Source organism: Anopheles gambiae, chromosome 2 (assembly GCF_943734735.2).
Source record: "Anopheles gambiae chromosome 2, idAnoGambNW_F1_1, whole genome shotgun sequence".
In the NCBI taxonomy this organism is placed as follows: Eukaryota; Metazoa; Arthropoda; class Insecta; order Diptera; family Culicidae; genus Anopheles; species Anopheles gambiae.
In genome coordinates, this window is record NC_064601.1 from 115070477 (window position 1) to 115092568 (window position 22092).

Below are 22092 nucleotides of genomic sequence, written 5' to 3' on the forward strand. Positions count from 1 at the left end.
GGTGAACTCAACTAAGCACTGAAAACAGTTTGACTTTTGCTTCAGCCACGCTGGATGGCAGGGCAGGCTGCGCGCTTGTGTGCGTGTGTATCGTTCCGTATGAATGGGCAAGCAAAAGCCACCACTACCATTAGAAAACGTCCGCAAAAGAGAGTAAAAAAGTAACAGCAGCAACAAGAAAGGGAGTGTGTGCAACCCTTAGCGCAGCACTGGGCTAGAAAACGACACGAAAAGGTACACAGAGTGGACTGCTGTCGCTGAGCAAATGCACCAATAGTAACGTTACGCAGCGTTAAATCGGCACGGATTTATCGTACGGTATTGTAACAGGCTGGTGAAGCTGTAGAGTAGAGGCAGATGTGTTAAAAAGTGTATTTGCGTACGCGAATGGCCTGTGAAGGTGGAAAAGAAATTACGAGAAACATTTCCCATTTCGTATTTACACGATCATGTGTGTGTGGTGTGTGTATGTGTCTGTGTGTGTGTGGTAGTGTCTGTGCGTAATTCTCGGGGTGGTGTTGCAAAGTAGGCGACGCGATGTGAAAGCTGCTACTGCCTTTGCGGAACCGAACTGAACAGGCACGCAAAAACAGGAAGAAAGTTAGAAATTGCGCTTATCCAAACTGATGTCCTGCACACGGTTAAGGGTGGGCGCGATATGGGAAGAGGGGTTTGAGGAGAACGGAACGGAAGTAACCCCCTCCATCCGGGGGTGCATTTGTTATTGGAGGGAGGGTGGTTGGTCGTGCGAGGGTAGTGTGAGGTGCAGCTAAATGGAAAGATTGCTGCCTGGTTTAAACTAAAGTCAAACTGGAGCTGCCTCCAATGGGTGGTGATTTTAAATTCAAAGAGTGCCAGAAAGCTAGTTTTAGGCTGGCTTAAGCTGTACCACACAAAAATAGTGAAGAAATCTGATCATCCGTCAGTCTCCTCCCAGAAGAAGAGGTTGCGTTGCATTCCATTCGTTGTGGCAGTGGGTAAATACTGAACGGAGGCTGCCTCGGCAGATGTGTGGTGGAGACGAAGATGATGAGAGCGTAGGATGTGCTGGTGGTGGTGGTGGTGGCTGCAAGTCATCACGATCACGACGAACGGAAACAAATGAACGTGAGAAGGTCCCTGAATTTCTACATCAACAGAACGGAAATTGATTTGTGGCGAGCACAGCAACATCAAAGGGCATGATGGGTGACTTTGTTGCTCAAACACAAGAACGGAAGTTTGCCGCTAGTCGCATTGGGAATCCCAGTTGGAAGCAAAAAGTAGGAAGAGATGGAGACAACTGAAAGAGCACAAAAAGTAGTGATTGATTGTGCATACATACTATCCAGCTGTAGCTACACGATAGTACGACACAAATCAGAGTGAACCAGAATGATTGTCTGTGTGTATGTTTTTGCCCCAACTGCGGGCCGCTAAGTGCTATTAGTAATGGTTCCTTGGAGGGGTGGAAGCGTCTAGAAGCAGAAACACACAGTGTCGATTGCCACAAAGTAACAATTGGAATGTATAAGGAACGTAAGGAACCCCAAAACAAGGCAAGTGAATAACACTAAATGGTGCGGCAGGCGCAGCTGGCCGATGAAAGCGAGCATTGACTCAACGCAGCATAAAACTCCACATCTGCGATACATTCCATGTGCCTGTTTGCGTATGTGTGTGTGTTTTGGTGTGTGTGAATGTGTATCTGTGGAATGTGCTGTTTGATGAATCTCGGCCTAGGCATTAACAGCATCGCCTGCTGCACCCCAGCACCAGCGCTCCCCTGACAACACAGAGAGACGGACGGAAGTGTCTTTTGTGCGTGTGACAGTTACCTAGATACACAAAGAACCCAGAGAAGCAGAGTAGAAGCAAAGCAAAGGGGTGTATTTTTTAAGCAAAAGGTAAAATAAGCGAAGAAAATGCCGACAAAGCGAGAGCATAACAAAAACAACCACAACGCGACAACGACAACGGCTTCGGCGGTGAAGACGACGACGTTTTTCAAGGACAACAGTGAATGCGCGCGTGAACTGCCTGGGAGGGACCGGTTGTGTGTGTGTCTGTGTCTTTCGTAGAACGGATCTCGCTACTTTCATTCATTCCTTTCCGGAGCGAACGAAGTAGTGTATGAACGTGTCTGTGTTTGTGCTAGTGCGCGGTGTAAAAGTTGTATTTCGTTTGTTTTCAATGGGGATGCGCGAGGTGGAAATAGTAATTTTACGCAATGATTTCATTTTCTTTCTAAATTCACCCCCCCCCCCCCCCTTTGATGCAGATTTTTTGTTTGATTGAGTGTTTGCACTGAATCAGCAGCCAGATTGATTGTAACTAAAACAGCTTACATCCTGTAAGTGTGCTTCAAAGCGTCTGTGTGTGTGCTTGTTGTTTGCATTCTGTTTGTGTGTCTGTGTGTGTGTGCCCCTTGTGGTGTGGGCTGTGTTTGTTTTATACAATTGAAACCAATCGAAAATTTAGTTCAAATTCCTATTAATACATGTCTGTACCGATCGATTTGAAAGTGTGGCACTCCGCTTTGGTTTAATGCGAAGGTAAGTGGGTCACTTTTTAATGTTCGAACACAACTTTGACGGTGGTGCTTCAAGCATGTCATGTTTGTTCTAGTTGCAATAAGCCAAATTATCACTGCTTCCAACTGGTATTTTCTGTTTTTCTAATGCTCCGAGATGCAACCCACATGTTCTTCTTCTTTGGCTCAACAACCGTTGTCGGTCAAGGCCTGCCTGTACCACTAGTGGGATTTGGCTTTCAGTGATTAATTGATTTCCCCCCATAGCAGGATAGTCAATCCTACGTATGGCGGCACGGTCTATTTGGGGATCGAACCCATGACGGGCATGTTGTTAAGTCGTACGAGTTGACGACTGTACTACGAGACCGGCTCAACCCACATGTTAGATATACGAAATTATGAGATGACTCATCCAGGAATGTTTCATGACTCATGAAAGGCAGTTATGCTTCGATCCATCATTCAGAACAATCCAGTGTTTGTGAAGAATGTGATCGTTTTAGAATGAAAAAATCCCATTTTTTATAGTTCTGTGAAGACGAAATAGCTAGCAAACATTAATTCACTATACAAATGCTATTCACCTGCTAAGAGACCTTTCTTGCGGCACCCTCCGCTTAACGGTACGCAAACGCAAGCGACCGCCGTTTATTGCCGCAACGTGTTGAGAAACGTCAAGTGTGTCTGCTCTTGTTGGTGCGTACACTTCCGCCTACTCCGTCTTGATTGCAAGGCTGCTATAAAGATTCTCTTTGCGTTCCTTCAATTAAACGGGCCTTTTTTGTTGTTTTCGGTTAGTGCACCAACACAAACCAAAGGAGCCGACGAGATCGATCAATAATCCACTTATCGTGTGGCAGTCACTGACTCGCCCCATGAACGCAACTGATCGCTTGGAGCGCCGGCGGCAATCGCCATAACTGGTTCACCTTCTCGCGGTCCACCCCATTACTACTATGGCCGGTGGAGGTTAAAGTTTTTTGACCGAACGTGCAGTAGCAGTTCCTTCTTCCGGGCGCTAAAGTGTCCACACTGGACTAAACCAGACCGAACGGTGTATATCTCATGCGACTTTATCGCATATCAGATAAATCACCTCGAGTCCTGGACCCCATTTTCGTCCTCTACCTTCTACGCTTTTGAACTAATAAAGCGTTTGTGGGAGGATGGAATTGCGTCATGATAGTGCGACAAAAAGCGACTTCCAACACGAAGAGCAAGGCAGTGTTGATGTACACTAGAATGAATCGCGTCGGACGTACAGCAGAATGTAGAAAAGACACATAGACACTAAATGCATCCCGACGTGTGCATTCACACCGGGGGCGTCATACTGCAGCAGGGGGAAAGGGTGGACGATTTGCTTCATTATCTACTCGTCCAGTGAGCAGCACGTACGTAGCAGCGCGCAAATATCAAGGGTAGAGGAGACAGTGCAGTTGCAGTGCAAAAGGAAGTAGTGTGTAGTAGTCGACGAGCAGCTACCGGCACATGGTGTGATGGTGTAGTGGTGGGGAACCGGCGTCACAGTCATTCCGGCGTCATCCACATCATCATCATCATCAGCAGCATGCTTGAAGCTTGGCTTGGCGTTGAAGGTAATTTCATTTTTGCACAAGAACGTGGAACGTTTATGTCGTCTGACGAGAGGAATTTCCATCTCAGTGAGCTGAGCGGTGGCGGACTGACTGGGTTGCTGGGGAAACCGATGAAAAATGGCTCTCTTGTCGCCGGTTGTCTGTTATTCTGTACGTGCAAGTAGAGCGTTGCAAAAGTTGGATTGTTCCTTGGAACTTGTCTTGTTTTTGGGGGTTTGAGCACTTGGTTTTTATGAAAAGTGAACGTGCCCAGCGGAAAGAGTTGTACATGCACTTCCGACTTCAATTTTCTACGAATCATCTATGATGGGGCTTCTGCCTGAAAAGCCGATAAGCGGGACAGCTTACGTCATTGGAGCTTTTGTAGTCTTTGTTTGTGACATTCTCACCCGTCACCGTGGGACATGCAACAAGTATCTGATAGCGCGGTGGCTTGTTTTTTTTTCTTTCGATTTTTCGTTTGTCATCAATAGAAATATAAACGCTCTAGACATTTGCTTCGCTGCGATCACCAATACTGCTGTGCGCCAAACGGTAGTGTGGAAACACAAACCGACACAAACAGTAGGTTGTGATGAAGGCTTAAGTAGTGTTGTGCCCGTATCTTATCGGTGTGCAGCAGCATTCCTGGCTGGTTTAGTCGAGTCAGTGGTCAGTTCAGTGGATGTTGATGGAGTAGAGCAAGTAGAATCGGTAAAACGCCTGAAGGCTTTGCTCAAGCGGATGATAATTCAATTATGCCAGGTCCTTTCTGACACTTTGGTCTTGTCCAGCGCAATTACAACATGTTTAGTTCGGATAAATATTGCCTAGTGGGTTTTATAAATTGGCAAAAATTGAATGAATCCCTACCCTGCCCTGTGACATTGCTGCTGCTGCTACTGTCCTGGACAGGATCCCCTGAAAGTGTTGAACACAGCAACAAAAAAGAGGGAGTCCACTAACGCCCCTTCACACGGACATAATATACACCGTAACACACAACCGAGTAGGGTGCGGTTGATTGCATGTTCTTCGATCATGTTATATGTGCTGTTGATGTTTTTGTATGGATGTGTGTGTGTATATGCTTTAATTTTCCCCCGACTTTTGCTTCTTCCGATTCTCTCTCCCTCTCTCTCTGTCTTCCTTTGGTCATGCTTTTTGCAACGTGACCAAAAAACGCAACACCTCATAACACTGCTGCTGAGCAAGCTCCAACGGTAGAATGCCAAGAAGAAGTGAAATTTGACGTAGGAGAAGAAAAAAAACTACCCACCGGATGGATGGATGAGGCAGGGGCCAGGAAGGGAGGGTTGGTGAAAGTACGTTCGTTTTCGCTGTCTGGAGCGCCCCGGAGCTGTTCACACAATTGCGCATTAGATGGCGGCGCCAATGCAGCACGCCAAGCACATTAGAAGCATAATTGTTGTTGTGCTGAAGCTAGGAGTGAGTAGTAGTAAGAGAGATCATTTATCTACCATCCCTTAAAATGACTCCATTTTGGCCATGGTTTGTTTGCATTAGTCATCCTTCCCTTCCCAAAATGCACATTTCGCAATGCAGTGACACTAGCGCGGCTCGCCACTACATAGAAAAGGGAAGGGGCTGATAAGAAGCTTGTGGTTAAATCGGTTTCGAAATGCGCTTGGATTTGGTGATAAATATCACCTCAAAACACACAAACCCAAGCCGATACAGATGGTGGTGGTGGTGGTGGTGGTGGTAGTTGTGTCCGTTTACTAATGCCAATGACGTACGCTTGGAGGTCTCCTGCTCCTCTACGCAGGCGGTAAAGGCCAATAATCCCGTCGTCAGGGGGATTGGATTTTTGTAATTAGATAGTCGCCTGCTTCGACCTGCCTCCAGCAAAGGATGGTAGGAAGTTGGTGGAACATTGGGAAGGAGGTGTGCTGCAAGGTAACTTCAGGGACAAACCACACACACATAAACACACTCAAAGAGGCGCATGGAGTTTCGGGAGTGGGAGTTCTCTGGCCAATAAATAATTATGCATTGCCCGAGGTCCACGCTAGCGGATTATTGGGAATGGTTTGGGCCAACAACGTGCAGCTCTGGTCACACGGCAGGAGGTGGTATCTGCTAATCGAGAAGGGGGTTTCGGTCAACCTTTTGGTGGGGGTTGGGAGTGTTTGAATACCGAGGACACTGTTATACCACTGTTTTGGAACGATCGGATAACTCGGTTATTGCTCGGTTGGGGAAAGACACCTGATAGTGTTCGGTTTCGATGGATTAAATAGAGCTCGCGTGGAAAGCTGACTGGCTGGCTGGCGCCCTTGTTGGTTGTTCTTTTGGGTTCGACGGGTTTATTGAATTGTATCCTGTTAAACGAATCGGCAAAGGTAAACCTTCTTTCTGACATTTATGATGTCTTATCTTCAACCACATCTTCAAGCAAGAGTTTAGTTCATGTTTCCATTCGCCTTTTTTTTGCATCTCTCTCAAACAGGCAAACTGTGGCGAGAAATAAGGTCAGTAGATATAAATGATCTCCCAGCATTTTTCTTTCTTATTCGGACCAACATTATTGTGCATTGTCTGGCATCGTTGTGTGTGTTTTGCACGACTGCGGGCGGACGGACGGAGTGCATTATTTGGCGAAGCGAAACAGAAACAGGTCGGATGAACAGGGGTTTGCTGGAAAAAATGGAAAAAAGCAAAATTCCACTTGATCCCTTTGCACACGACGACGACGACGGGGGGGGGGGGGGGGGGGGGGTTTGGTCTCGTCTGGAGAAGATGTGGATTTTCGCAAGGCGCCAGCGCCAGAGTGAATGCAAATTAAATTATCAGCTACGATCGTAAAAATCGGTCCATGAAACATTGTTTACTGGTTCAGTCGAAGTGGAGACGGAGAACTCGAGAACGGTTTATCTGTTATTTATAGAAGCTTTAAAGTTGAAGCTATGCCTTTTTTTTGTAGATCTTGTTGCTGTCTTGTTGTGAGTCAGAATCCTTTGGCCGTATATTCTTCAACATTCTAGGGAAGATGATCACCAATCGCGATCAAACATCTGTTGTTGTTTGCCATCTTTTTGCAGCTCCTCTTTCCAATTTACATAGAACCCCTCCCTGGTTGGGCAGCCTTTGTTTTTTTGCTGGACAAATGCAGTTTTTTTGAGCTACTTCTTACAGCACGCTAGCCAAGTGGTCACATGTGTGTACCACTCCCACTCTGGCCCTTTCGTTTTTTTTGCATGTTCTAGCTAGGAGAAAGACGTAAAAAAAAATGCCACGCGAATCCACTCCTCCCTTTCCCGCTTTGCCTGAAGTCCTGCTTCAACGGTGGGTGATGGTAAAAGCAGCAAATTAAATTATCCTTTGTCGACTCGGCTGTGGCCCATCGTTTGTCGCGTAACATGCAGCTCAAACTGCTGTGTTCTGTGTTCTCTGTGTGTGTGTGTGTTTACCAGCCTGACGCCAAGGACAGCGAATTCGCTCAGCGACAGTCAGTCATCGACTGTGATGCGTACCGTAAGGAGGAAGATTGTTTTACCTTCGGTGCTCAGACAAGAACCTTAGTTTTGCTTTCTTGCTACAGTTTGAAAAGTTACTTCTAGAAAATACACACAGAATCCAAAGTGTCGCAAGGCAAGTCATTTACTGCAAGTGTGTACAAAAGTGTTCGCTTCTAGATAAGCTTTGCGAATATCACCTTAAAACGTAAAGTGTATGTGTCTCTCTATAAAGCAGAGAAATAACGAGTTTGAGCACACAACAAAAAAGCGTACGAACTCAAACAAAGCTAAAGAGACCAAGGCAAGGTTTGCTCTTCCACCCACACAGTGGTGCCGTTTGGTGATAACGGAGCTATCTTTGCGCGAAGATAACCGCTTACTGCGTCTGGTGTTGTGTGGCGTTTGATGTTAATTGTCGCAAGGGTGTGGACTCAGCTTCGTGCCTTAGTAGCTCCGTTTGTTGTGTCCAGCATTCCGATCACCTGGCGGACTTGGTGTGCAGCAACGTGTGTATTGGATAAGTCAAATCACGTCCAGTCTAGATGTGTGTAGGAAACAGGAACAGGAAGTGGCTTTCCGTGTGAGTTTGCGTTTTGTTTGAAAACACATCAAAGGAAGGGGAGAACGTTCATCAGTGTTCTACTGATCTACATTCTTCAAGACAAAACAACAACAACTCGAAGAAGAATCGTGTGTCCTCCGTCCCTGTGCATACGCAAGTTCTATCGCGTTTGCACCTTCTGATCTTCGTACAGCAAGACGATCGTTTCAGCCTTCGCCGAAGAAAACCAGACAAACGGGTTTTTTGTGTACCCCCCTTTGCGTATCGAAGTATGCTGTGGAAATGCTGTCAGTGTGCAGTTTTTGCTACTATGTTAATTGTTTGTTTACGATCTGCTGCTGCTGCTGTGACCCTGTGTGGTCTCTCCGGCAGCGAAGGGAAGTGTTTACGTGAAGGATTTCATATAAGATATCGGCAATTCATGATCGTTGTGTGATGCGTAAAACGATCTTCGATCTTCGTACTCGTGGCATTTATTAGCCCTAGCTGCTGTATAGTACAAGTACAAGATTTATGGTTTATGGATGTGAAATGTTTGTTAGGAATTCTGCTGATTGGAGGACACAGCAGCAGCTCACTTTGAGCAATAAATATTGAGTTTTTTTGTGTGTCTTGAGCCTGAGAAACACGATCGCCGCACATCAAGATGGCAAGCATTTTTTTCTATGGTATTTCTTTCGCCAATCCACCCCGTGTTATCTCCAACCAGCTTTGCGAATTTTATATTTACAATGATAATGGTCTAGGCTTTCATGCGGGAACTTTTTTATCGTTTCCTCCGGCTCCCCGTAAGCGGAACAGCGAAATAGATCGAACTGGAGAAAATAGAAGAAGAAATGGGGAAAAAGTAAAATCCGCCAACACCAGTAGCGCGCATAGCCGCCGATTGCTCAACGAACCGTGGTCGTGGTGCGGATTTCGTACCAAGCGTGATGGTGGTGGGTAGTACCGTTCGATGCTATTATATGGCACATACAGGCTGGCACATGGTGTAGGGGCTTTGCTGCTGCATCGAACTGCTTCAGCACACCTACGGGGGAGGGCTTTGACTCCGAAATCTGAGCTGTCCGATGCGCCTGGCGCGCAGAAGGAATTCATGCAGTGTGTGTTGTATGTACACTAATGGCAGGCTGGCTGCACACGAGTTCAAAGTCAAAGTGTAGCGGTGGTTCGCGTTCTGCAGAACAGCTCGTACACTTAGTAAGCTGTGGAGGTCGATTGCATGCATTCATTGCGCTTCTGGAGGGGGCAGTGGGAAACGATGTCGTGGCTTACCTCGTTATGAAACTGAAACTGAGAATTGTGCAAAGGTTTAAGAAACCGCCTGCACGTGCATTGAACTGCTCAATGGTGTCCAACAATGTGGTCTCAAAGCCTTTCTGCGGAAAGTCTTGACCTGCAAATGGTTTACATGAAAGAATTTTGTGTAATTCAAACTTTTTTTCTAAATCAATATTTTGAATTGATTGGAAAACTAAAACTATGTGAAACTTTTCCAATTAAATCAAAATAACCACTTCCGTGCTACTTACACAGCATACGTTTCCACTTCACTCACAACCTCATTCTAATGTCGTTCTATTTTCCCCAATTTATCACCTTCCCAAATGCAGTTAATTGAGCCCCTCTAACCAACCGGCACAACCACCTGACGCAGGCTGAACTCTTAAAAAATCACGCAACGTAAGGTACACTGTTGCCTTCGCAGCCATCGCCGCCTACTGCTAAGTCGTGTTCACCTACCTAAATGCTGTAAACACGTCCTGAGATACACCCTGCTGATTGTTGACTAGGATCAACAGTATCATCATCATCATCATCAGCATCACCTTCCACACCGTCACCGTTTGCAATTGCTTCGTAAAAAGGACATATTGCGTGTGTTGTGTGTTCTGTGTGCGTGCCACTCTGCTGCAGCTTTGGCATGCTGTGTAACAACAACGACGACCCGATGAAGAAGTAGTAGTATCCGTATTTGGGGTTTCATTTTTCAGTTTTCACGATCGTGTTGTGTTTTTTCTTAGTTTTGTTTGCAAAGACATTCGTTTTTGTGAGTTTCTGTTACTGCGTTTTTGTATTTATATTTTGTGTTTATTAGTGTTTAATGGTATAGTTTATTCTGCAGTAGAAAGATTGCTTTCAATCCAAAACTACCCGTAAGAGAGCGAGGGAGAGATAAAGAGATCACGTAATAGAAATTGAACAAGGATAGCAAAGTTCAAACAAATTTGCATCGTGTATACTAATCCGTTTGTATAAGTGTATTGTGTAAAGTGTATTGAACGTACGTGCAAAGTGCTCGTGTTTGTGTGTGAGTGTGCGTGTTTTATTTTAATTTATTACGACACCAGATTTCATCTGGTACCGAGGACACACTTTGTACCCACTTCGGAGCAGGAGGGCTAAGTAAACCCACAACAAAGAGAGAGAGAGAGGATACTCTAGGAAAGGCCAGAGCCAGACAACACGTCAAAAGTAAGTTGGTTCAGTACTCTTTTTGCAAAACAGATTTGCATACGGGGTACCTACGTGTATGGTGTAACTGCGTGTTGTCCAACACGACATAACTTAATTATTAGCCTACCTTCTTGGGGAACCATTTCTCCGGACGAAACCACTGTGTGTGTGTGTGTTTCCGGTCAACTGCTTTCGATGACCGTAGTTAGTTGGCTTCACTAGAATATGTATAACCCTTCGAAAGAAGCGACGGGGTTAAGTAAGTGTACAGGTTGAAATCAATCCAAAAATTGGCTTTATTCAAAAGGAAATCAGTGGAAAATTACACCTGTTGACCTATGCGAGGATTTTCAATATGTTGGTATTAATTTTGTTCTCTTCGATTATTGCTCCCCCTCTTGACAGTGAGGAAAACCGACACACAAATGAACGTAGCTGGCATACGTCGCAACATCAAGAACCTCGCCCACAACTACTCCGATGCGCAGGTGAAGGTGCGGGAAGCCACCTCGAACGACCCATGGGGCCCTTCGTCCACGATCATGGCGGAGATTGCCGACCTCACGTACAACGTGGTGGCCTTCTCCGAAATCATGCAGATGATCTGGAAGCGCATGAACGACCATGGAAAAAACTGGCGACACGTGTACAAGGCACTGGTAAGCTAGGCACTGGTAACCGCTACCTACTGCACCGACTCGAAAAGGAACTTGATACTAACGGTCCGTTCTTCTCTTTCTTTGCCTCTCCCTTTTTATGATGTCGCGCATGCAGCTACTGCTGGAGTACCTCATCAAAACGGGCACGGAGAAGGTGGCGCAACAGTGCAAGGAAAATATCTACGCCATCCAAACGCTGAAGGAATTCCAGTACATGGAGGAGGGCAAGGATCAGGGCATGCACGTGCGCGAAAAGGCGAAACAGCTCGTATCGCTGCTAAAAGATGACGAGCGGCTGAAGAACGAGCGGGCCCGTGCCCTGAAGGCGAAGGAACGTTTCGCCCGAACGGCCAGCGGGTTCGGTAGCGATGGTTCGATCGATGGCCCAACGCAGCGTGACCCAAGGGTAAGGGGGGAGGGGGAGGGGGGAATACGACTACTGATTGGTGGGAAAATCCGCTCACTCACCACGCGTTTCTTTTTCGTTTCCAGCCACCGAACTGGGGCGAAGGTGAACCGATTGCGGGGGCAGCAACGAGCGGTGTCGGCAAGCCGGTGTCTGAGATTGAGTTTGTGCGACCGCAGACGGTCGGCGAGGAAGAATTGCAGCTGCAGCTAGCGATGGCTATGTCGCGCGAGGAAGCGGAACAGGAGGAGCAAAAGCGCCGCAGCGACGATGTTCGATTGCAGTTGGCACTCAGCCAAAGCGAGCAGGACTTCAAGTAGGTGGACTAGGGGTGGAAAAAATCGGCTTACGGATTTGGCAGAAAAAAGACGCATCATTGGTTCATTTGTTTTTTCTTTTAACAGGAAAGACGGCGATCCCCCAGCAGGAAGTAGCGCGTTGGTGGATTTGTTGGACATTTCTTTCGGAGCGGCGTCCATAAGCAGCCCGTCGCAGCAACCGCTCGCCGGCCCCTCCGGTACCAGTGGTACGATCGATCCCTGGGGAATGCCCGTTGCCGGTGGATCCCGACCGACGGTAGGCGTAAAAAGATACACCTGTTTGGTGGCAACATAACTAATACCCTTCGATTTTCCCATCTCCAGACGACGGATCCCTGGTCGCGAACGTCATCTCCGCCGGCGGTAGTAGATCCGTGGCTAAACACTGCCTCGGCCCTACCTACGGCGGGACCATCCACCTCGAAACCTCCGCTGCTTGGAGCGGACACGTGGCAACCGCGCACACAATCGCCCTCGGTAACGTCTGGTTCGTCGGTTGAGGGATGGTTGCAAAATGGTGCAGGTGCGGGTGCCGCTGCCGCCGGACCGATGATGATGAACGGTGCCGGAGCTTCAAATGGAAATCTGGACCCGTGGTACAGCAAAACGAATGCTGTCCCTATTGGAGCTACTGCGGTATGTTTAAAGCTGAATTTTGGGTTATAATGCCTTTCTAAAATGCGCCATTCTTTTCGCTTTTAGCCTCCCCTGGGCGTTGCGTCTGGCGATCCTTGGCAAGCGAATAAACGATCCACGCCCGTGCCTACTGCTGCTGCTGCTGCCAGTGGTGATCCGTGGCAGGCAAACGCATCTGCTGTTAAGCTAGATCCGTGGGCTCCAGTTAGCAATAACTCAGCCACGGGAAGTGTTGGAGATTTGGAAGCTACCTTTGGCGCAGCTGGTGGAGTAAGTCTTCTAGCTACACAATAGCGCTAACGAATTGGAGTGACACTTATGAAATTTTGTTGTCTTGCTTCTATTTCTAGCCTCTGATGAATCGACCCTCACCCGTTGGTGCTATCACTTCACCGGTGTCCGATTTGGACGAGTTTGACATTATTACCAAGCGGGCGGCAAGCAACAACAGTAGCGGCAGCACCACCAACAACAATAATAACCACAATGCCGCTAGCAACAATCTGAATAACAACAGTTGTAAGTGGCAGCTCCCCAGTGCAGGGGGTGAATTAACAATCCAATTGCTAACGTTTCCATTTTCCCGCCCCTACAACAACACATCAGCACTGCTACTCGGGGACCTAGATCCACTGTCATCCTCCGGCACGAACTCAAGCTCACCCAGCATGGGCGCGTCGACGGCCGCAAAGAAGACACCGCAATCGTTCCTCGGCGAAAACTCGGCCCTCGTAAACCTGGACAATCTAATCAAACCAATGCCGAGCGGTGGCAGTGTGGCAGCAGCGGCCACATCGTCCGCGGCATACAATCCGTTCGGCGAAACCGGCGGTGCCGGTGCACCCGTACAGAAGAACCTATTCCAACAGAATCAACCTCAGGTGAGTGTCCTAGACGGTTGGCACGTATCATACGGATGGTGTTTAATCTGTAATCCGCTCCTCGTTTCAGGTTCCGTCCATCAATCAATTGAAACAGTCCCCGTTCCCAGTAACGCTTAATCAGGACCCGTGGGCTCCGGTTGCAAACATGACCACAGCGCAAGTGAGTATCCACGGAAACACGCACAAAGCGTTAGTCTTGAGTTTTAGGTTTAAAAAATGGGGAAGTAATGACAAAACAGACGAAGAAGCGACATGTGTTTACGTGTAATGTTACTGCTACTAACATTGCATTTGTCTCGCATTGAAAATGTGCGCATATAGTGTGGTTTTCTTTTGTTAAATCAAACTAATCGCAAGCTAGGCTCGTAAACGCATGGGAATGGAGAAGGACATACTGTGCGAATTAGCTATAATTTCGTTTTCTTTCCTTGTCGCGCCCTGCGACTATGCTTACGGTGCATATACTGGAACGTGATCACTCATTACACTCCAACAAAGCCAACTGTTGATGAGGACGAAACGGAATACTTTCCGTACCCAACGGTTGATGTGAATGCAAACAGTGAGCTTTCATCAGCCTCTTACGCACGTGCGGCTACCGATTACCAACAGCAACAGCAATACCAACAACATCAGCCACAAAATTGGCCACCTCCAACGGCTCACTTGGAACACATCGACTGTCGTCTCAACGATACCGGTGTTACCATCGAGGATGACATTTTCAACACCAACTACGCAATGGCACCTTCCGCAGCGCCGGGTGGCAACATCGAACGACATCTGTCTGCTGCACAGCTGGATAGTACGCGCCCACTGCGTCAGCTGTACGATTTCCACTTTGCTGTCGATGACGATACGCTCGATGTTGCCGGTCCTGGTGGAGGAGGGACGCCGGCTTTTACTACTACTACTACTACTGCAGACGCTTTCAATCATAATGACAATCGTCAGGGTGGTGGCAATAATACGACCTTTGCTGATACATGTCACGCTAACAACAATTACCACGTGAGTCGTAGAAGAGTGCTAGTGATCGAGATGAAAGAGCTCGTGTTAGTCGTGTCATACAGTGGTAGCTTTGGATTTGGTTAGTTTGACTTCGTTACATCGAATATGTGGGAAATAACGGCTCGATTTTATAGATTTTGATGACATCAACGATCTCCCTTCGTCGCTAAATCGCTTGATTGCTCAATGCAATAACATACTTCTTATTTTCTTTTCTCTTTTTATCCAATTAATATTCTGCTCTATTCTTAACATGTTCCTTCCAACACTCATTTTGCTCTTGCTCATCGTAACCTTGCTATTGATCGTCTATTTTTCTCTTTCTCTCTAAAATTTCAAACCTTCAGCACGCCACGTCCAGTAGTAATGGGGCATGGACGCTAAAATAGAACGTCCCTTAACAGTCGTGCGCGTGTTAAATCGGAAAAAAAACCTTTCCTCACCTTTCATCCATTTCCCTCATCCCAACTATTCACACCACTGCCTCCCTCCCTTGATTCCTCTCACTTTCCCCCACTGTAGGTAGTAATTGATCCGATCGTCCGTTAAATAATATCCTGTCGTGTTGTGCGCATTGGACCTTCATTGGGTGTGCTGCTTCCATGGGCTTGCTGGCTGGCTGGCGCAACAGGGATTTGGTGATTTGGGCTGAATCTTCTATCACACCCCACAAACAAACAAACAATCCAACAAAACGTGTGCTCCAGTAACATGCTTGTGCTTGTGCGGTGATTGTATGCTTTAGTATATGCCCGGGTATGCCCCCAGCAACATCAACAGAACATCCATCACTGTCTCTCTCTCTACAACACAACCCAAGCTGCTGCCTCCTTCGCGCGTGTATTTATGTGTGTGCGTATGTGTTTGTATTCCCTTGTACGGGTTTGGGCGCCGGATCGAACCTGCGACATCAACCACGTGTACCACACCTCTGAGGAACAACAACTGTCTGTTTTATCCCGCTCGTTCAGTGTGTGTGCGTGTATCCTACGGTAGCGAAAAGTGCTCGCTTCTGGTAAAGTTGTTTTGTTTCAGTGTGTTTTGGCGGGTGTGTTGTTTTATTTTTATTGCTTTTTATGCTTTTTTGCATTTCATCTCATATTTGCTTTCATTTACATTTGCATTGTTTTATGTTATTACCATCTTTTTCTCTACACCAAGCACCTTATCTTGTGTTTTTTTTTATATTAATTGTTTGCCATTATGCCTTTACTAACTTCAACACATTCTATTTTCACATTGTTTCACTGTTTTTTTAATGCTATTTTGTAGTCAATGAAAAAGATTTTCACTTTTATAATTCCAGTATGTTTTTTTTGTCTTATTGTTCAAGTACTATAAACTATCATAACAACCTTTTCTAATAAATTGTTCTTGTGTACTACCACTTTACAGGCCAATCTAAACAATAACAATAGCGCTCCCTGGATGAATCCTCAATCGTCGAATCCATTCCTCTCGTAACAAGTTCCCACAACCCAGCTAGAGGTCCATGGCGCAGTGCGCCCCTGGCAGCATCCGCAGAACCTTCGTGCTCTCGACCCAACCATTAGCAAGGGTGCAATCAAAATGAGCATGTCATGTGTATGGAACATGGAGCAAGCGCCGAAAGGGCGTTGAGATACAATCACAAGAGGGGGTGGGTAGTAGATGAAAAACGGCGAGAAGAAAGGCACGGATAACGTGAAATGTAAACCTAACCAAACCAAGTTTTTAAAAAATGGAGAGGGAGAACAGTAGCAGAACCCAGGAGGCAATACGACACTAAACTCACACTAACCAACCAACCAACCAGGAATAGGGTAGTGAAGCAAAACCAAGCAAACAGGAATAGAATACATCGAGCTAGTTTTCTACGTTTCTAACCGGAACCGGAAATCACCTTTAACGTAAGCATCTGAAATTGAGTGTAGAAAACCAATTGGCAGGATGAGAGGGGAAGACGCCCTCACCACATTTTGAGTCATTTACATCTACATACACACATACACACAAACTTTCTCCTACATGTGAATTGTGCAACGGAAATCGTATTTCAATAAGCTTACCGATCAATGCAGTCGCTGTTCTTGAGAAGGAATGGATCAGAAACACTGGGAATGGAGAACAAAGCCAGCAACAAAATTCTCCAATTCTGTTCGCTATATTGGTGTACTGGCTGGCCAATTTCACTTCACTGGATTATACCGCGCTCGATGGTTTCCTCCAAAAAAAGACGTGATTTCAGATAAAAAGTTCCACAATTTGTTGGAAGAAAGAGAGGAAGATATCGAAAGAAGAAAAAAGGAGAGGGAGATCGAGACACTTGTTACTAAAACAACGATTTTGCAGCGGCTGTAACAATGTGTGTGTGTATGTGTGTCGGGAGAACGACAGAACTGGCCGGCAGGAAGTAGGATGGAAGGAAGGATAGGAAGAATTTATGCAAATTAATGAAAAATGCCTTATACTAGTTGAAGAAAGAAGAAGAAAAAAACGATGGAACCGCAAGGAGAGAGAGACTACATTGTGTAAGCTCTTAAAATAATACTACAGCTACTACTAAATGATAAATGAAACACTGATACCACAACACACTAACCCCGGGAGGAAGAGGGGAACATGTATGTGCGCAAACAGGTTCTTTCAGGATGCCTGTTTGCGTTTGTCGGGTTAAGAAAAGAAACGGAAGGTTAATTTCGGGGAAAATTAAGTTGTTCAGAAAATTGGCACTTTTTATTAGCTAGATTACGGCTAGCTTCATCGAATTGTATGATCATCGTTTGTTTGTTTTTTTGCTCCCTTCTTAACAGTTTACATTGTCCTCAAAAGCAGCATCTCCTTTGGGTCCACTTTCTTTTGAGCCTTTGTTCTATTATATTGACAAAGTTGAATTCACCGTATTTGTTTATGTTGATCCCCAGGAAGTATGAATGTACACAGTTTAATTTATTATATTTGCTTCCTTGGAACAACTGACAAAATGTGTGTGTGTGTGCGGGCGAGAGTTCGTGTCACGTGGAAGAGATTTGGCGCAAAGCTCGCGCAAACTATTGTGCTATTATCCTTTCTATATTCTGTTCTTGAGATCTATTTCCATTTCTGTTTGCTACCTTTGGCTCCTTCCGTTTCATTGCTCTTTAATGTATTATTTAGCGTAAGATAACGCAAAGGCCGGTCTTATTTCATTGGTTGGGACGGACTATGATTTAAAAATAAAGGAATCGAACAACAATGATAGTAAGTGGCACGGAGGAGGAGAAAATTAGTGGTTTTCGTCAATCGTCGAAGGACGTCGTGTGGTTGGCTAATTGTATTGAACCTTTTTCTATTATACCACCAGGCGATGGGGGGAGAGGGGAGGGATTGGACACGATGCGTTAAGGGGAGGGTTAGGGGGGACGGATGCGTCACACAATTATATTGCAAACATGGAACATGGAACCTCCAACGAGTCTGTTGGGAATTTTGTGTTCACTAGCGTGGGTATGTGTCCGGTGAAAAGAAAGCAAACTCTTCATCCTTTCTTAGAATGATACAGAAAAAAACAACCGATTGTTTGTATAGGGATAAAAGGACAGGATACTAAAACAAAATGGCAAAAAGTAACAACAAACAAAAAAAACTATATATACATGAGCAAGTGAAATTATATATATATTTTTAAAATTCTGAATAAACAAATAATTGATTTTCAAGGACATGGCATGGCAAGGACACTCTTGGCTTAAAAAAAACGGTAGTGGGTCCTCCAAACCTATTGATGATGATGATCACTCCGAGCCTGTTGATGTGTTTGGTAAGAGTGGGAAAACGAAAACTTCACTCCATGCTACGGAAGAAAGAAAAGCGACGATACTGCAGAAATTATTGAGCAAAAGGATGGAAATTGGATTTAGCAGTTGTCTCGTGCTATACAGTCGTCAACTCGTACGACTTAGCAAAATACCCCTCATCATGGGTTCAAGCCCTAAATGGACCGTGCCCCCATAAGTAGGACTAACTATCCTGCTATTAGTAGCCAATAAGACACTGAAAACCAAGCCCCGACCGACAATGGTTGTTGTGTCAAAAAGAAGAAAAGAAGAAGTAGTTCGAGTAGTTGATCAGTGGTTTGAGACACTTCTGCCTTTAATCTCACTGCCACAGCACTGTAGTAGCATTGTATAAGTTCATGAAGCAATGATACTTACCTGTTATCTGTAGGCTACAAACCCTTGTTATTATTGATCGACACACTTGTTTGCTTTATATAAGTGTTGTGGTATTATTTGTGAAGGATTAATTGATAAGGGAGGGTTTTAAGCATCTACTTGTAGGTACTGTATGTATGCAGCAATTGTTATGCGTCATGCAATCGTATTTAGTGCCTGTTGTTTTATTTTAACATTTTATTAAGTAAAGCCGGGTTAGATACGCTTGATTTTACTGGTCAAAGGACAGCAGGAGGAACCATGTTTTTTTGCTCTTTTAATTAGTGTTTCTATTGAACCATGCATGTTAGTGTAACTGCAATACTGGAAGAGCCGGGAAAGTGCATAGCATTGTTCGATTTTGTTCGAGTGTGTTCGAACTATGCGCTGTTATTATATGACAAACATATATGACCAAACACTCTGCTACTCCACTGCTCGAAAGTTATGCCTTTCAACTGTTTTAATAATTTTTTCCACTGAAACACCCCAACGAATGATCTTGTAGCGCTCCGGTTCGGATAGATCAATCACCGTGGACGCGGCCCTTTGCTCCTCCGACAAACCTAACTGACCTCCATCGAACACGGCCCCCAGCTCACCCCACAGTTCTTTAAACTCTTCCACATTCAGAGTGCTTTTGCTGGAGCTTTTGTTAGCACTGGTCAGTGCTATCGGCTGCTGAAACGCTTCACACACATGCTGTATGAATTTGTTTTCCGTAATTCTTATGCCAATGTTTGCCACACCCGGGTTCAGCGCGGGATTGTTTAATTTCGACGATCTTCGCACCACGAGCGTTACCGCTCCGGGGAAAAGTTCACCCAAAAGCTCATCATTTAGATGGTCCGTTTCGCCCCACTGCCGCACATCCTCTATGCTGGCCACACATATGGCGACGGGTTTTAGCTCATGCCGGCCCTTAATATTGTACAACCGGTGTATTGCTTCCGGATTGTTGGCACTGCAGGTAAGCCCATACACGGTATCTGTAGGAATTGCAATCACTTCACCTGCCTGTAGCTTTGCCACTGCTATCGCTTTTGCATCCTTACGGATAGTCGATATTACCTTCGACTCCTGCTCCTTCACATCTTTCGGTGCGTACCGCAATGTGTACGGTTTTCTGTTAGCGTCGGTATAGTTTTGACTAGTACGAGTACTGTACCTGTGTTTGTGTGTTTGTTTCATACTGCTTACTACTAGGCGCGTGAGTACACTACTAATAATGTTGCTGAAAAACATCGATTTAATGTTGCTTGTATAAACGAGCTTTAGCTTTCACTTAATCGCGCCAATTATGACCACACGTTTGGTTGCAGCACTTGTAAAACGTGGTCATCGGTTCGTCCGCCGAACGGGTCTGCATTTGCATAAAGTAAGCTCGATTATGTGAGCAGGAAGGGCATACGGCATCGGTTGAGTCAACGTTCTCCCATGCTGCGGAACCGCCCATCACATGGTCTACCTCCTGTGTTGGACAGAAATAAGCCGAAAGAAAGGGGGTCTTAGAAAGTGATTCACAAGCATCCAAATCTACTGCGCAAAAACGGGGTGGAATAATCCGTTAGATTTTTGAATTTCGTGATAAGATTTGAAATAACGTATTTTATTGAATACATATAGATGTGTCAAACTAATTCGTACGGCAGGCCGCTTGTTTTTACCCGAATATCGATTTTATAGGCACATATGGAATGGAATAATCAAATATTAACCATTACCGCGTACAGAACACTCGGGAGTCGCATGCGGTTCGCGGTCCGCTAGTTTGACATATTCATTTATGGCATAAATTCCCTTCTTATTCCTTTCCGCCCATTGTATTGCATTGCTTACCTTCAGCGTGGGGTAGATGCGGCTGGAAATAGTTCTCCGGATCTTGCAGATGTATGGACACGTGTTGCAGGAAAACCTGAGCGAGTCGGTGCTCTCTTCCACCAGCAGTAGATTACCGCATGTGGGACAGAACATCAACATTACTAACGATTATTATTAACTAAACTAGCGCCAGCATTCAGCAACGTGGTTTTTTCTAATCGTTTCACAACTCTCATTTGACGTTACCTAGTTCACGGTGACGTTTCATATACCAAGGTTGCTGACAAACAAGGATATCCCATATCGAGCAGGCGGTGCATTTCGGCACGGAAGGACTAGCGTTATCTTTTTTACTGTTTTTAAAATTCAACGAATCATTAAAACTATCTTACAGGGGAAAAATTGCAAAATATATTTAACAAAATAGCTTTCGGAAGAGCCCAAACTTGGCTGATCTAAAGTTCAGAATTCCTCCTTTAAAAAAAGCGAACACATTCTTCTATTAATTCAGTCAATGCACTTCTCCTATTGGATTGCTACTGCTGCTGCTATTGCTAACGGATCTACTGCTGGCTACTGCAGCCGGCCGTTTGCCCATCGCAATCGGCTCTCTCGTCTTTGGTACGGTCGAGGGCAACTGTTGCCAGCGGGATGGTGGCCAAACGATCTGTGTTGCCCGGGCAGTTACCAGTCCTAGTGAGACGGGACCGAAAGTATTGCTATCTAGTGAATTACCTATGGGAAATAAAAAAAATTAAACATATGTTTCATTAGATTCCAACCGAAAACAACCCTCACGCGTTCGCGCTCTCACCTGTATGATCCCCTTCAACCCAGCAATGTCCTTCCGGGACCGTCACGTACGGTAGCTTATAGCCTAGGGTGGAGATCACATCTCCCTGCAGTGCGACGACGCGTTTGATAATCTTCTGGGTCGGATCCTTCGGTGAGATGAGCGAGATGATGTCCCCGCGCTGCACGTCCATGTTGCGCACGGCCCAGCGTGACAGGAACACATAATCCGTGACGGTGGCATCCGGATTCAGGGCCGGCTGCATCGAAACACCTTCGACCCGTGCCACATACCCAACACAGTCGAGCAGGGTGACCCCGACCGGGACACCGAGCAGCAGCGATTTGAGGAAGGTTGGGAACCGCATTATGAGATCGCTGTGCCTTCAGCTCTGTGTCCTGCTCCCCTAGGTGGACTAGTGGTGTGTATTGTGTTTGTCAGCCTCGGTGCAAGTGTCTAACGGTTAGTCATTGCTGCATCGTGTTTGCTGTGTGTCCGGGTCTTGCCGGATGACGAAATTTTGGGTTAAAAACTACACAAACTTTGCTTACAAAACCCCGAAAGCCGATGGCTAGATTGTGGGACAATTGTTTTGAAAATTTGCTGACAATCTCATTGACGTTTGCCGACTCGTTGTGTAATCCAGGGGTGCTCAAGTAAAAGTGTGAATTGCGATAATTCGTTGCAGAAAAGTCAATGGAAAATATGCAATTTCTACTGCATTTATTGAATCACATTAAATTATAGACTGTGTTTAATGTTCAATATTCGATTTATTTTAACAGATTTTCAGTAAA

The 22092-nt window shown here is 45.7% G+C and overlaps 4 protein-coding genes across 49 annotated transcripts; 1 reads left to right on the plus strand and 3 right to left on the minus strand.

Annotated features, from left to right (window-relative positions):
- The first annotated feature begins 84 nt into the window (after window positions 1–84).
- Window positions 85–18189, plus strand: LOC1269786 (epsin-1). Of its 46 annotated transcripts, none has more exons than XM_061651508.1 (14): window positions 101–234; window positions 2261–2534; window positions 9750–10611; window positions 10999–11252; window positions 11368–11658; window positions 11745–11974; window positions 12063–12234; window positions 12303–12614; window positions 12681–12884; window positions 12965–13133; window positions 13221–13495; window positions 13566–13658; window positions 13997–14509; window positions 15905–18189. In XM_061651508.1, coding segments are annotated over exons 3-14 (2583 nt in total). In that variant the 5' UTR covers window positions 101–234; window positions 2261–2534; window positions 9750–10610; the 3' UTR covers window positions 15974–18189. The 46 variants fall into 46 exon arrangements, with proteins under 46 accessions (XP_061507525.1, XP_061507496.1, XP_061507528.1 ...); XM_061651509.1 differs by having other exon boundaries at window positions 137–400; XM_061651507.1 differs by having other exon boundaries at window positions 137–318.
- Window positions 18190–18850: 661 nt separating this feature from the next.
- On the minus strand, window positions 18851–19926 carry LOC133390934 (threonylcarbamoyl-AMP synthase). The gene has a single exon (XM_061651580.1). The coding sequence runs from the start codon at window positions 19924–19926 to the stop codon at window positions 19108–19110; it is 819 nt and encodes a 272-aa protein (XP_061507564.1). The 3' UTR covers window positions 18851–19107.
- Window positions 18851–20765, minus strand: LOC1269785 (DNA-directed RNA polymerase III subunit RPC10). Its single transcript, XM_308435.4, has 2 exons — window positions 20521–20765; window positions 18851–20152 (listed from the first exon to the last, which is right to left on the minus strand). Exons 1-2 carry the CDS (start codon window positions 20659–20661, stop codon window positions 19967–19969), a joined length of 327 nt encoding a protein of 108 aa, XP_308435.4. The 5' UTR covers window positions 20662–20765; the 3' UTR covers window positions 18851–19966.
- Window positions 20766–20890: 125 nt separating this feature from the next.
- LOC1269784 (mitochondrial inner membrane protease subunit 2) lies at window positions 20891–21925 on the minus strand. Its single transcript, XM_308434.4, has 2 exons — window positions 21317–21925; window positions 20891–21237 (listed from the first exon to the last, which is right to left on the minus strand). The coding sequence occupies exons 1-2, from the start codon at window positions 21660–21662 to the stop codon at window positions 21014–21016; spliced, it is 570 nt and encodes a 189-aa protein (XP_308434.4). The 5' UTR covers window positions 21663–21925; the 3' UTR covers window positions 20891–21013.
- Window positions 21926–22092: the final 167 nt, after the last annotated feature.

Bases quoted from the DNA above. Each gene is read 5' to 3' on its own strand.
- LOC1269785 (XM_308435.4), bottom strand. From the start codon at position 20,661: ATGTTGATGTTCTGTCCCACATGCGGTAATCTACTGCTGGTGGAAGAG. The intron at 20,153-20,520 runs GTAAGCAATGCA...TGTCCAACACAG, and splicing joins GCATCTACCCCACGCTGAAG to GAGGTAGACCATGTGATGGG.
- LOC133390934 (XM_061651580.1), bottom strand. From the start codon at position 19,926: ATGTTTTTCAGCAACATTATTAGTAGTGTACTCACGCGCCTAGTAGTA.
- LOC1269784 (XM_308434.4), bottom strand. From the start codon at position 21,662: ATGCGGTTCCCAACCTTCCTCAAATCGCTGCTGCTCGGTGTCCCGGTC. The intron at 21,238-21,316 runs GTGAGAGCGCGA...TATTTCCCATAG, and splicing joins GGTTGAAGGGGATCATACAG to GTAATTCACTAGATAGCAAT.
- LOC1269786 (XM_061651512.1), top strand. The intron at 11,975-12,062 runs GTAGGTGGACTA...TTCTTTTAACAG, and splicing joins CAAAGCGAGCAGGACTTCAA to GAAAGACGGCGATCCCCCAG. The intron at 13,496-13,565 runs GTGAGTGTCCTA...TCCTCGTTTCAG, and splicing joins TCCAACAGAATCAACCTCAG to GTTCCGTCCATCAATCAATT.